Raw genomic sequence first — 14,283 nt, 5'->3', positions numbered from 1 at the left:
AATCTAAGGAACATGTACCCAATACTGTAGACTGTAGAAAGGTAAAAAAAAAAAAAAAAAAAAGAGGACCTTTGAAAACAAAGTTACACCAAGTGCCGGTGTGTCCTTAGAAAAAGAAAGCATGGTTCTGATGTAGAGGAGGCTTCGCCACACAAGTAAATAGATAGAGCTATATATACACATTAAGGGTAACAGTGAATAGTAGCAGCCATCATGATTCCAAAATTGATTTGTCTTTTTGATAAGATCTCTGATGGCAAGTAATCTTCAAGCTCAGTTGTCATACATACCATGTGCATCATGCAAAGATTGGTATTGAAACATGCTAACTCATTATCTGAAATGGAATTTGTACAAGTTGTGCTCATGGTTGAAGTTACAGCAGAAAGGTGGATGCTGAGAAGCGATATATTTTTTATATGTAGGTATTTTATATTTCCTGATTCCAAGTTTAAATCCCAACTAATTTCTGCTTTCAGAATTATGCTCTCATCATCTATAAAATAACGAGTCACTAAGTCAGTGAGCAGCATACACATTGATTCATCAAATCATTAAGCGAGCAGCATAAAGACAGAGAGCACTGAAGGCAAGAGCATCAGATACACTTCAAACAACATTCATATATATAATATCCCTCTTTTTAAGGCAGCAAAAAGAATTTCTTATCGAGCACTTGTATAAAATTATGGATTTCATTGTACTTTGCAGAACAATTTAGCATTTTCATATTTCTAAAAATTCTTCTATGGACTGCTGCTTGCAGCATTTTCTTTCCTCAAAGCTCGCAACTGTTCCTTTATCTTTTTGCTCTCTTCAAAGTTAGCCTTCCGCTTCACAGCTTTCTGTTGCAAACAAAACAAAGAGACCCTTAAAACAAATAAGAAAAGAAAGAAATAAAAAAAAAAAGGAAAGAAAAAAAAAACTCACCTCTTCTCTGAAACAGCGGTCCAATTTTATTTTCAAATCAGTACATTCACCAAAGAATTTTGCAATAGGGTGTTCTATATGACACTTTTGAAACTGCTCAATAATCTGCATAAAAGCACAGTATAAATTAAAGAGAGCTATAATATAGACTACTTCACGTTTGCAAGACCAATTATGATAACTTTCAAGACCAAAGGAAAAATTAGTGATCTGAAATCCTAAATTTGAGACGTGATTCCTAAGTTTACTGTGGACTGGGAAGGTAAGGAAAAAAAAAAAAACCTGAAACTCTTTGTAATCAAAGCTCCATTCCGTTTTTCCAACATAAGGCTCCATACAAATTTACATAGCCCAGACTCTTTAATTTATAGGAATAGGACCAACTATCCCATGACCATAGACATCAAATTCATAAATAAATAAAAAAATGCTAGTTACACTCTCTAACATTCTGTTTCTAACACTCTTTATCATTGGTCTGAAAATCACAAATTTTGTGGATCTCCCGTTTCATTTAAGAGTCTCTTGATTTAGTGGTAAGAACTATAAAAGTTTGTGATTTTCAACCAGTAATAAAAAGAGTGTACTAGAAAGATATTGTTAGAGTGAGTTTTGCTAACATTCTTCAATTAATAATAGGCAACAAGTAAACGAACGGCACAACACAATATCCAAAAACAATAATAATAACAGTAAATGATTTTATTTTATTTTTAAAAATAGGATGATCAAACAAACTCACTTCAGCACACATTGGATGTTTGTGCAAAGTTAAAGGAGGGTGCATCTTCTTACAACCAAATCAATCTGCAACACCTGCAGTACAACCACACAACTATTATGTTCCTTTACGGTATCAAACGAGAGCTATAAACAAAAAATTGAAGTCGACCCAGAAGATATTCATTGCAAAAGATCACAACTTTGAAACCTAGCATAGCCAAAGATCACATATAGGAAGAACTTAAGTAATGGAGTGACCAAATTGAAATCGAATTAGGAAAAAAATAAAAACAACGTAACTTTGAAATTTAGTAATTGTAAAGACTAAAAAATGAGAAGCGAAACGAAAATGAACTTACGTATCAAAATTTGAGATCGAATGCTCAAATCAGAGTTTGGAAGCGCAGTGGCGTGAAGTTTTGGAAGAACATGGAAGACAGACCAAAAATGTCAATATTTTCACATTTTGTGTTTTGATAAATGATTCATGTTTTCGGGCTTAACCCAAACTTTTTATTTTCAGCCCAAGGAGATACAGAAAATTATATATGTGGGTTTTGCTGTATCCACCGTGTATTTATTAAGCACACCCCTTCGTTTTATTTTTTTAAGTATATAATTTCACTTTAATATTTTCTTTTTCCAAATACTCTACGTTCCATCGAATCCCCTTGCCTCTGCATCTACTATTCTAAAAAGGTTGTGTTTATAAAAATTCATTTTTATTTTTACTTTCAAATAATTTTTCATTCCTTTTCATCACATATTCATAATTTAAATAAAAGAAAATATTAAGAGATAAATAAGATAATTGGCATTCTAAAAGTCATATAAAGTAGTAAAAAATAAATCAAAAATAACTACTCCTTCTATTTCTTTTTATTTGTTAAATTTTTAGTAAAATTTTGTTTTTATTTACTTATTATTTTTAAATTTTAAGGTGGCATTAATTGTTATGTTATCAATTATACTTTTCATATCACCTAACTTTTTAATTAATTTAATCATGACAACTAATATGTATTTATTGTGAAACAAAAATAAAACAAGGTATAATACAAGACATCAAAATTATTTTATGAAAAATAGGAAAGTTTATTATGTTTCTTGATTTGTGTAAAACAACCGTAAATGACTATGATAAAAAAAATAGTACTATCTAAGACAATGGTCAAAATAAAACCATACAGTTGATCTTATTGAAAAAAATATATTTAAAAAAACAACAAAAAAAAATGAGGTATAAGTCTCTCTTCTAAAATTATTATCCAACTCAACTTTATTTGTAAAATACATTTAACCTAAACACAAACAATAAAATATACTAACATTACTTCATGTTTTTGATGTGGAAATGAAGACTAGGCAACAAAATATACTACTTTTGTTTCTATTTATAAAACCCAACTTTGAACTATTGTTTACTTTTTTATATAAGACGCAATTCATATTATCTCGTATATTAATTATTTTAGACTAAAATTCCTCTAATTAAAGTGTATTTTATTAATTTAGTAAAATGCATTAATTATAAATTCTTTAAAAAAACATACACTCTAATTAATTACAAGAAGGATGAGTATTAATTAGGAAAAAGAAGTGGCATAAGTGTAGTTCTAGAAGAAGAAGAAAAAAGATAAATAGGACAAATTTATTGTTATCAACTATATTAACTAATTTTCTTAATCTTGGTGAATTGGATAATTAGGTCTTATATATAAGAACAAGGGTAGGACATAACAAGACAATTATTCATAATGTAATGCTCATATAAATTTTAATGCACATATAAATGTGGTAGCAACAAGTCTCCATTATCATATAAGAGTAGCTTAAGAATACAATATATGTAGTCAACAAAATCCTTCATTGTGAACTTTCAACACTAACACTTTCAACTAAGATGATATCTCCTAGCAACTCATTTGGGTTACTAAACCTTACAAGGGTACTTTGACTTCACGAGATTAGCATGAGCCATTGGAGATCCCCAACTAAGTATACCCCAAGGCTAGGATTTGAAGACCTTTACTGACCTCCCTAGTTAGACTTATATGATAACTCTTAAAACTCATTTTTCATGTTTATGGTTCATTGCTCATACAAATTCATAAAGTTTTATATGCAACACATGTATAACTCATAGTGTATCCTATCCTATCCTATCTTACAATAGGCCCTCTCATATCTCATGTCTCATTTCTCATATCTCATGGTTCATCATATAAAGTATAAAGGTTCAATTAAAAAATATAGTGTTAAAACACACAATAGATTTCCTTAGGATCCACATTTAGTATAAGATAATGAGGTGCCTCTTGCTAAATGTGAAAGGGTAAGAGAGCAAGGGTTTCTCTTTGGCACTCTCTCTCGCTCAACATTGAAAGAAAAGAGAACAAGGTTGTTTTATGGAACTCTCAAGCTTAGCATGCACAAACTCACTCTTAGCGTCCAAGATACTAGTACTCCTTGTGGATCTCGTGCTTAACAAGAACATGGTCCCACTTAGTGTTGAATCTTATTGTGCTTTTTGTGGCTTTCTCTTTTAAACGAGAACATAGTTTCACTTAGTGTCAACTTAAGGGTCACTCTTTGCGACTCTTATGCTTATCATAGGGACTCTTACACTTAGCGTCAAAATTCCTAATGTTCTTTGTGGCTATTGCGTTTAACGATAGTTTGGTCTTACTTAGAGTTTAATCCATACCCAAGAGTGAGATAACTCACTTGATCTCCTAACTTAGAAGAATGTTTTTATGAAGGAAAATGTGCAACAATGATTCGCTTCTCAAACATCTTTCTCCTTTTTTTTTCTGTGGTTCTAATGCATTACATGAGAGTTTCTAAGTGGCAAAATGTGATCATTAAGGAAAAACCAAATCTTAAAAATCTTAATAGCTTTAAGGATGAGTTTGGCTCACATAGACCAAAGCCTAAACTTTTGTTTTTTAGAAAACATATCACTCTTAGGACTATTGCTCCTTACACCCTTTCAATCATCTCATACACACATCATATTTTAAAAATTCTTAAATTACTTATCACAATTCATTAATTCTTAAATTACCTTTCACTCTCCCTTCACTTATAGCCTCTAAAAAACATATTTAGTTTGTGTTTATAGCTCTTCAGAATAGGTATTTCAAACTATTAAATATGCACTTAACCTAAATCATTGCTTTTCCGAACAACCAATCTAGATCATTACTTTTTCGAAACTACTTATTCGGAATGGTGTTGATCCAAGCAATGTTAATCCATAATGAGTCTTTGAAAAAAAAACATTGTTTAGATTAAGTGTTTTGGATAAACATTTTTTTGAAATGGGAGGTTCCAAATTGTGTGTTTTGGAAAGAATTTGTTTTTGAAACATGTGTTCTAAAATTACATAATTCCATATTAAGTGTTTCAAAATGTAACCTCCAAATTAGATTTTCTGGAAAAGACTCTCAAAGTAAAGGTAATTCAAAAGTTTATAAAAATGACAAGTACAATGCTAAAAATAGTTGAGTATATGAAGAAATTTCCCATTCTTAACTTTCTAAAACTCATTAAATTTTCACCCATTAATTACAAAATATCTTATAATCTATTATTTAATCAAAATTATTAAATTAAAATATTTAATAAGTACTATCATTATACATAATTTTGATATATCATTTTTCATCTTTATTAAAAATAATTTTATATTATAGTATAAATTATTCATAATAAAACTAAAATATAATGTATATATTCAAAAATATTTATTTATTACAAAATTTAATTATAATATAATTGTTTTGGGATAATCATGTTAATGATGTTAAATATCCATTGATATTTATTGGATTAGAAATAAGAATGACAAGTAAATTTGTATTCATGAATAATATTTAAACTTTTTCGACTTTGATGAAAAATACCTACTTTGATCGAGTATAAGTATGAATACTATATAATTTATTAAATTAGATATGGAGACAAGATTAATATAAATTTACTCATCTCATACTCGTACTCGCTTTAAATTTTTAAAAACTTAATTTTTAAAATTACTTAACATTTATATAATTTTTATTCTATTTTAAATTTATGTTAAATGAAACTTAATTAATATAATTTTATAATAATTATTTTATATTAAAATTTTTGCTTTTTATATTTTTTAAAAATATTTAATTAATTTCTTTTATAAATATGAAACGAATATAAATATGTCTAATATTTATATGAATACAAATTTCATATCTATCAAATACAAAAATAAAAATAGAGACCCGAATGTGATCCCTAACTAAATCAAATATAAAAAATTGAAAATTGTAGAAGGAGGAAAATCATATCTTACCCTTTATTCCATATTTAATGGTTAAAAAGATATTGTTTAACCCCTCTTTTCTTTCGCACCAAAAAAAATGACATCCGTGCTTAACTAAAGTAGCCAATATTCCAATATACCCAATTGCCGCTCTCAGGTACGGACTCAAATTCTACTTATTTTCTGTGTTTTCTTCGATACCATTTTGTTTTTCATCACTGGTGAATTTAAAAGTTCATTCCTTGATCATCTGATTGAATTTTCTAGGAAACCCAAGTGATGGAAAAGAGTGAAGGCTTCCTGAGATTGATATTTTCTTGGTCTCTTGATGATATACTCAATAATGATCTTTATAAAGACAAGGTCAGGTTACTCATGCCCAACCCCCATTCATTCCCCCTTGAAAACACTACTACTAGTTTTATTTTGTACTATAAAATTCTCACTTTAAAACTTCCAAGTTCGAATTTGGTTCAATGTATGTGTGTTTTGTTTTTACAATGTTTACTGTCCAATTAGGCTAGTAGGCTTACAACAACTTGCTAACTGCTGTCCATTGTTGTAGAGTTTCTTTTGGTCTTTACATTGTTCCTTAGTGTTGGTGTAATTCAGTTTGCCCTCTTTGCATTGTTCCCAAGTGTTGTGTTATTCAGTTTGCTTGACAACATAGGCATTTTTTTTGTTTGGTTACTCTTTTGGTTCATGTAGTTTCATGATCTTTACCTTTTAGTCCCTATAATTAAAATTATTTCCATTTTAGTCTGTTTATATACTATTTTTTGTTTCTTTTTAGTCCCTATAGTTGCATAAATTTTATCTTCTAGTCTCTATAAAAATAGACTAAAATGGAACAAAAATGATATGCATATGAACTAAAATGAGGCATTTTTAATTATATGGACTAAAAGGTAAAATTTATGAAACTACAAAGACCAAACGGATAATTAAACCCATTTTTTATATTGATGTTTTTATGGTGTAATGAATTGTGTAAAACAAACGATTTTCTACAGGTAGTTGTGCCACTGAGTACCGAGCATTTACACTTTGCTAAAAGTTTGTTGAATACTTCGTCTGTTCCACTACTGTTTAAGATTTTTACACGCAAATTAAAGATAATAATAAATGTATCACTTTTTGATGTAATTTTATTAAAATAACCCACTCTCTCAATAAATGTATTACATTTAATTGTGGTATTTGAATAATTTTTGAAGGGATAAATTAGGGAAAAAACAATTAATATTACATTGAAAAGTGAGAACATAATTTATTTTGAGATATTTTTCAAATACTAAAATTGTAGTCATTGTAGGATAGAGGAAGTGTTTGATTATACAGTCAACATTCATTTCATACCGGAAGTTCCTTGTTTTTTTGCATGTAATTGACTTCTAAATAAAACTACCATTTTTGTGTTTTTTTAATAGGTGAAGCAAATTCCGACGACATTCTTATCAGTACATTACTATCTAAACTCATTTATTTTACCACTCATTGAGGAAACTCGCACAGATTTATGCTCAAGCATGAGAATGGTGTCAGAAGCTCCAGCATGTGAAATAACAGACATAGCTTTTTCTGAAAATCACAACTCTCCACATGATTTGTTATACAAGATAGAAATGAATACAACAGCAGATAGTGATAGAAAAGGGGATATTTACGAGCCTGAGGTTGGACAGCTCGTTGCTTTGACTGGTAGGAGGCCAACAGGCTTTGACGATTTGAACAAGCCTGGAAATTCCTATATTATTGCTTTAATTAAGACGGTAAAGAAAAAAGACAATGAAGATGTTTATGATGCTCAAATACTAGCCTCAAAGCCCATTAAATTGGAAATGTACTTGCAAGAAGATGACAGATATATATACGGTATATATGGTTTTGCTGTCTATCTTATTAATGTGACAACAAATATGCGTATATGGAATACACTGAACTCTGATCCAGATGGTCCAGGCATCCATGTCATCAAGCAACTGCTCCAACCTGATTCTTCTGTAAGACAATTAGTTTATTCTGTCTTTTTATTTTATATATATATATATATATATATATATATACCTTGCAATATCACAGTCCATGGTATGGCTGTACAACTGACTGACAGATGAAGCTAGATTATTTGTAATTGTATTATTCCCCATGCTTATACCATACCTTGTCAAGCTAACCTTATTGATTGGATAAATGTTTTAAGTACCTTATTGATTAGATAGATGTTTTAATTTGCAATTGTTGTTGCATCTTCTGACAGGTTGGAGAAAACTGTGCTCAATGTTTCTCTGGTGAAAGGTACACTATTGATGTTTCAAATCTTGGTGCTGCTATTCGCTCATTTGATTTGAACGAAGCTCAAGAAGAAAGTGTTTTAAGTTGTTTAGCTGCAAGGGAATGCTGTCACAAAAGTACTGTAAAATTGATTTGGGGCCCTCCAGGGACAGGGAAAACAAAAACAGTTGGCTCATTACTATTTGCCCTCCTCAAACGAAAATGTAGAACACTTGCTTGTGCCCCAACTAATGTGGCCGTACTGGAAATGACATCTAGGTTTCTTAGGCTAGTGATGGATTCCATTGATTATCACACTTATGGTTTTGGAGACATAGTATTATTTGGCAACAGAAAGCGGATGAGTATTGACAATCGTGATGATCTTATTGATATCTTTCTTGATTACCGTGTAAATATACTTGCCAGGTGCTTTGCACCCTTGTCTGGTTGGAAACATCATTTAGAACTAGTGATATGGTTACTTGAAAACCCTGAAAAGCAGTATAATGAATATTTAGAGTGCGAGGAAAAAAAGGATTATGAGATAGATGATGACAATTTCTTGAAAGAAGAGAATGAACTACTTGCAATTTCAAATCAACAAACAAATCAAGAGAGAAAGAATGCGTCCAAGGATCCAAAAATTTGTAAGCAAAATGAGTGGATGAAAATAATTAATAAAACTTTAAGGGAAAACAGGTTGTGTTTTAAGGAGGGAAACAAAAGTAATGATAAGCAGGAGAAGAAGGATTTTCTTTTCCGTGAGAACAAAATAAAAATATTGACATTTCTCGAGTTTGTCAAGAAAAAATTGAATTATATCAGGAGGCAGATGAGAACATTTGCTGTGGATATGTGTACTCACTTGCCAACTTCTTTTATCTCATTAAGAGTGGTGAAAATTTTATTTGAATGTCTTGATTGTCTTAAAGTCCTTGCAACGGTGCTATCGGACAATTCCATTACTGATCAAGAATTTATACATGCCCTTGCTATATCTTATGTTGATGAAAGTAGTCTTAGTTGCTGTACTTGGCAGGCTAAGTTTTGTATGACCAGGAAAGAATGCCTTAAAATGCTTAAATCACTTCAAAATTTGTTGATTCTTCCTGATTTTTTTGATGAAAATTCAATCAGAAACTTTTGTCTCAGAAGATCTCGCATGATTTTTTGTACTGTTTCAAGCTCTGCTAGATTGCATGTAGTAGGACTTGATAGACTAGAAATGTTAGTTATAGATGAAGCCGCTCAACTCAAAGAATGTGAATCAAATATACCTTTACAACTTCCTGGTATTCGTCATGTTGTACTTATTGGAGACGAGAAACAGTTGCCAGCCCTAGTCAAAAGTGAGGTGTGTTCCAGTCTTGTTAATTCCTGACTTCCTGTCTATGCAAGCATGTTTGTTATTATGTTTCACATTTTTTGTTCTTTTATGAAAATCATGGAGAAAATATTTCAACATCTAGAAATTTGTGAATATGCAGATTTCTGGCAAAGCAGGATTCGGGAGAAGTTTGTTTGAAAGGCTGGTTCTTTTGGGTCATGAAAAACACCTTCTCAATGTTCAATATAGAATGCATCCATCCATTAGCTTGTTTCCAAATATGGAATTCTATGACAAACAGATTTTGGATTCTCCAAGTGTCAAAGGGAGGAGCTATGAGAAGCATTTTCTACATGGAGACATGTTTAAGTTCTACTCTTTCATAAATGTTGCTTATGGACAAGATGAATTTGGTGAAGGGAATAGCCGAAAAAATATGGTGGAAGTAGCTGTGGTATCTGAGATTGTTCTCAACCTTTATAAAGGTAATTTATAATGTGATCTAATATATGATTATAAGTAACTGACTGAACTATAAATGTATGGTACGAGTTTCTTTTTCCATATAATTTATGAATATCTTTTATCCTAATTGTGGGCTCGTTATTATAATCTATGAACTCTTTACAGAATCAGCTTCTAGAAAACAGACTGTTAGTGTCGGTGTTATATCACCATATAAAGCTCAAGTTGTTGCCATACAAGAGGCTCTTGGAAAAAGGTTTGGTGGTGATGTTGATAATGACTTTTCTGTGAAGGTTTCCACTGTTGATGGTTTCCAAGGTGGCGAAGAGGATGTGATAATAATATCCACTGTAAGATATAATAACATGGGATCTGTGGGATTTGTTTCTAATTTTCAAAGAACTAATGTTGCTTTAACAAGAGCAAGGTATGATATGTACCCGATATGGTTCACACTGTTTGCTCTACATATATTCTAATCATGGATGTACTTTTCCTTATCTGTACAGGTATTGCCTTTGGATAGTAGGTAATGGTGCAACTTTGATGAATAGTTGTTCCGTTTGGGAGAGACTCATCCTTGATGCTAAGGCTCGAAGCTGTTATTATAATGCTGATGCGGATGAGAGGTTATCTCATGTGATTACAACTGCCATGATTGAGCTTGGTCAAGTTGGTGATCTATTGAATTTGAATTCTATGCTCTTTAGGAAAGCAAGGTGGAAGGTATGATGCTTGAAATTGGTTTTTTCCTTTTTATTATTATTATTATTAAAACATGTCATAGTAATTTGTTATATCCCCCCAAAGCATACACATAACAAGGGATAGAGAGAATTTCCAACTAAAACCCAAATATTTCTCACATTATAAAAGCATGACAGATCAATGTTTTATCTCATGCACAAAATTGCACTAAAATTAAAATTCTCTCCTTAGGAGAAGGTATTGATGAATTTTAGCTGCTATTTAACCCTTACAAAAGATGCAGTAGATGAAACCAAGTCTTCTGACAATTCTTAAATAGCTTAACCATTTTCATGTATTCTTAATCTTTCCTGTGACAATCTATCTTTATTATAGGTATGCTTCAATCAAAGTTTTCTGATCTCTATGGCAAGAATTAAGAGCATTGAGATTTGCAAGAAAATATGTTCTATGCTGGTGCAACTTTCAAGTGGTTGGCGTCAGCCTCACCGGGAGATAAATATTGGATTTGTGGATGATACTTCTACCCAACTGTTGGAGCTGTATAAGGTCAATGAGTCACTTTATCTTGCATGGACCATAGATGTTCTTGAGGAGAACTCAAATTATGTTCAAGTTTTAAAGATTTGGGATGTTTTGCCATTGTCTGAGGTATCTAATTTGGCAAGGGATATCAACATCTCATACAGGAGTTATTCTGTTGATATTCTTAGATGCTGCAAAATCAGATGTTCTGAAGGGTATAAATCTAATATTAATTATATGATTTGCTTCACATAGTTAAGAATTGTGGAAATTTTATTTCAAATGAAAGTGCTAACATAGTCGGTTACTGCAGGAAATTTGACATTCCAATGACATGGTTTTCTAATATGAATCATGTAACCAGTTATAATCTTCCACAAGCTGATCCCATGCAGTTTCTGTGCAACCAATTTGCTTTGCTTAGACTGAGGGACGGTTAAATTAGAATTGATAGTATATTACTCTCACCTCCCTTGAATTTTGTTTCTGTTGCACAAACCTCTCTCCTCTGTTTTGAAAATATATGTACATATCAGTTTCAACCAGTCAGAAGTTTTTGGTAAGTTTTTCTTTTTTGCTCATTTGGGACCTCAATGTCATGGCCATGCCCTATTTTAGATTTTATTTTTTGTTGTGGTAATTCTAAATTCTAAAGTAGGCCCTTCCTTTTGCTAATGTAAATGAGATATTGATCTTGGTTTCTCAATTCTCACTTGGTATGTCCATCTTAAAAACTTAATAAGAAATCAGCATTAGGGTCTCTTACACTTTCCAAAGTAAGAATAATTTGTTTCTGAGCTTTCATTTCCAATTTGGTCTCTTCACGAGCTTTCTCATGGTTTATTTCATTTTCGTTTTCTTCCTTTATTGATGCTGAGGCAAATGATGATTCTTTCTTTTTCATTTTTCAGAAACTTGGATTTTGGAATACCATACCTTGCAGCTTTGGTTTGGAGAGAAATACTGAATTTTAAGTTTAGGAAAACGTATGCTTTAACCTCAAGGTCAATAGCAATTGTGTATACGTATAGAAGAGTATACATACCCTCTATGCATACAACCATATGTTTAGTAAAAGATAATGCCTTTTTTGCGTTTGCCTTGGCTATATTTCTGATATGACAAGGAAGAAGCAGTATGGTGCGTGAAACCTGTATTTGCTTTGGTGCTTTTGGGGTATCTTCTCAGTATCATATCTTATGCAAATTTAGTTCCTTCTTTCCACCCCCACTTTTCTGAAATTGTCAGCAGTTACACTCATGAAGACGAGTAATATTTTTCTACAAGGATTTGACTTGAAGTTTTACTTTAAAGAGTAAAGTATAAAACTTCTAACATTGATCAAAAGATTAACAGTTGATATTACATTGACATGCCCAACAAACCATACATTTGTTAAAATCTATCCTCGTAATTTTCTCAAGAGGAGGAAAAAATGTTAGAGATTGACTCTATTCTTCATTAGACAAATCCTTTCTATAAATATTGTTAACTCTATTTTTTATACATTCACTTATAATTAACATTAAATACAATAATCACATAAAATAATAGATATTTTTGGAGCAAAATTAAAATTTATGATAGAATTAATTAAAAAATAATTTAATTATTTTTCTTAGTCTCAATAATTTATTCTATGTTGCTTATAATTAAAATTAGAAGTAGTATTATTTAACACTACTGCCTTCAGATTTTCATTGTTCTTTAATCTAAGTATCTTTTTTTACTTTCCTTTTTTATATTTTGATCTGTGGTGAAAAAAGATTAATTTCTTCATTTTTATTCAAATTATTTACAATTTCTTAATATGTTTTTTATCCCTCTCGTTTATTGTTTAGATTTTTGTATTTTACATACAATTGTTTCTCCCTCTTCCTTTATAAGAGTACAATTAAAAAAATTGTAATTATTAATATCATCTTAAAATTTTCAAAAGATAGATAAACAAAAATATTTTTCTTCAAATATATTCGATAGAAAGAAACGAAAGTAATAATAATAGTGATACTTTCAAGAAGAAAAAAAGAAGAAGAAGTAATGTTATGTTAGCTAAACACGCAAACATTTATTCAGCCATAGTTAATACTTAAAAGTAGGTTTATTATATGCCTATATGGATGTGTTTTGTTACCTATTTAAAAGCATTGAAATATGTGTTTTTGAAAAAAAAAAATTAAAATGCCAAAACAACAAGACTATTATTTTAAAATAAAAGTGAGTTAAATTAAACTCAACTTTTATTCAAACACACTCTACATAATTTACCACATTCAAATTTGGTCCTTACCTGCCCCATCATGAAAATGAAAATTGACCAAAGAATAACCAAAAGTCACCCTATAGTCTTCCCTAAATTAAGCCATTCTTTGTTCATAAATCAGGGTTTATTTTTCCACTTCAATCATATTTTTCTTAAAATGTTTATTTTATAAATACCATTAATCAAGTTATTCTTCTTTTAATTTGTGGAGAATGTTAGTTAGTACCTTAATTAAAATTAGGAAATATATTAAGTGTTATCAGCGTGCATACTTTACCATAATTATCAATGCAATTACACCTATAGTTTGACATTTTTTTTTTAAACTTTAATCGGTCATATACTCTCATTTGAGGGGGGAAAATATGATTTTTGAAAAATTTCAATGATTTTAAATATTTAAGTATTTGTTATGGGTCTTATGTAATTTGATATCAATAACTTGGTTATTTATTACTATTTTTTTTATTGCGGTTACTTGTTAACGATATAATAAATCTGTTGTATAAAATACTTATCTAATTTTTCTTTGTTTTATCTAATTACTTATCTAAAGAGATATTACAAATTTTTCTGTTCTTAAAGTCACACTGATGTGGAAAAAAAAAGTCATACTAAAAACTATTTCTGATTTAATTTATTGATGGTATAATTTATTTTCTATATTAATAGTACAAATGATGATTAAACTGATTATTTATATTTAGCTCTTAATTTTCTCAATTTTACAGGAGCTTATACATTAAGTAACATAGTAGAAGT

At 30.2% G+C, this 14,283-nt stretch overlaps 2 protein-coding genes across 4 annotated transcripts; one reads left to right on the top strand and one right to left on the bottom strand.

Moving 5' to 3' along the window:
* Positions 1-603: 603 nt before the first annotated feature.
* On the bottom strand, positions 604-2,168 carry LOC109799165 (Cytochrome c oxidase biogenesis protein Cmc1-like protein). Of its 2 annotated transcripts, none has more exons than XM_020359700.3 (4): positions 2,013-2,168; positions 1,673-1,746; positions 931-1,035; positions 604-845 (listed from the first exon to the last, which is right to left on the bottom strand). In XM_020359700.3, the coding sequence occupies exons 2-4, from the start codon at positions 1,715-1,717 to the stop codon at positions 747-749; spliced, it is 249 nt and encodes an 82-aa protein (XP_020215289.1). In that variant the 5' UTR covers positions 1,718-1,746; positions 2,013-2,168; the 3' UTR covers positions 604-746. The 2 variants fall into 2 exon arrangements, with proteins under 2 accessions (XP_020215289.1, XP_020215298.1); XM_020359709.3 differs by lacking the exon at positions 2,013-2,168 and adding an exon at positions 1,954-2,010.
* Positions 2,169-5,981: 3,813 nt separating this feature from the next.
* Positions 5,982-12,564, top strand: LOC109799987 (uncharacterized). 2 transcript variants are annotated; one of them, XR_002239920.3, is made up of 10 exons: positions 5,982-6,113; positions 6,224-6,319; positions 7,387-7,959; positions 8,217-9,587; positions 9,721-10,045; positions 10,191-10,452; positions 10,535-10,751; positions 11,109-11,473; positions 11,572-11,817; positions 12,170-12,564. XR_002239920.3 is itself a non-coding variant. In XM_020360672.3 (9 exons), exons 2-9 carry the CDS (start codon positions 6,236-6,238, stop codon positions 11,696-11,698), a joined length of 3,324 nt encoding a protein of 1,107 aa, XP_020216261.1. In that variant the 5' UTR covers positions 5,982-6,113; positions 6,224-6,235; the 3' UTR covers positions 11,699-12,564. The 2 variants fall into 2 exon arrangements, 1 of the variants encoding a protein (XP_020216261.1); XM_020360672.3 differs by having other exon boundaries at positions 11,572-12,564.
* Positions 12,565-14,283: the final 1,719 nt, after the last annotated feature.

The sequence above is a fragment of the Cajanus cajan genome, chromosome 3 (genome assembly GCF_000230855.2).
Source record: "Cajanus cajan strain Asha chromosome 3, NIPB_CcT2T_4, whole genome shotgun sequence".
Classification (NCBI taxonomy): domain Eukaryota; kingdom Viridiplantae; phylum Streptophyta; class Magnoliopsida; order Fabales; family Fabaceae; genus Cajanus; species Cajanus cajan.
This window is presented reverse-complemented; position numbering and strand designations above follow the sequence as displayed.

Bases quoted from the DNA above. Each gene is read 5' to 3' on its own strand.
- LOC109799165 (XM_020359700.3), bottom strand. From the start codon at position 1,717: ATGCACCCTCCTTTAACTTTGCACAAACATCCAATGTGTGCTGAA. The intron at 1,036-1,672 runs GTGAGTTTGTTT...GCTTTTATGCAG, and splicing joins AACATCCAATGTGTGCTGAA to ATTATTGAGCAGTTTCAAAA. The intron at 846-930 runs GTGAGTTTTTTT...TGTTTGCAACAG, and splicing joins ACCGCTGTTTCAGAGAAGAG to AAAGCTGTGAAGCGGAAGGC.
- LOC109799987 (XM_020360672.3), top strand. From the start codon at position 6,236: ATGGAAAAGAGTGAAGGCTTCCTGAGATTGATATTTTCTTGGTCTCTT. The intron at 10,453-10,534 runs GTATGATATGTA...TTATCTGTACAG, and splicing joins GTTGCTTTAACAAGAGCAAG to GTATTGCCTTTGGATAGTAG. The intron at 10,752-11,108 runs GTATGATGCTTG...TCTTTATTATAG, and splicing joins TTAGGAAAGCAAGGTGGAAG to GTATGCTTCAATCAAAGTTT.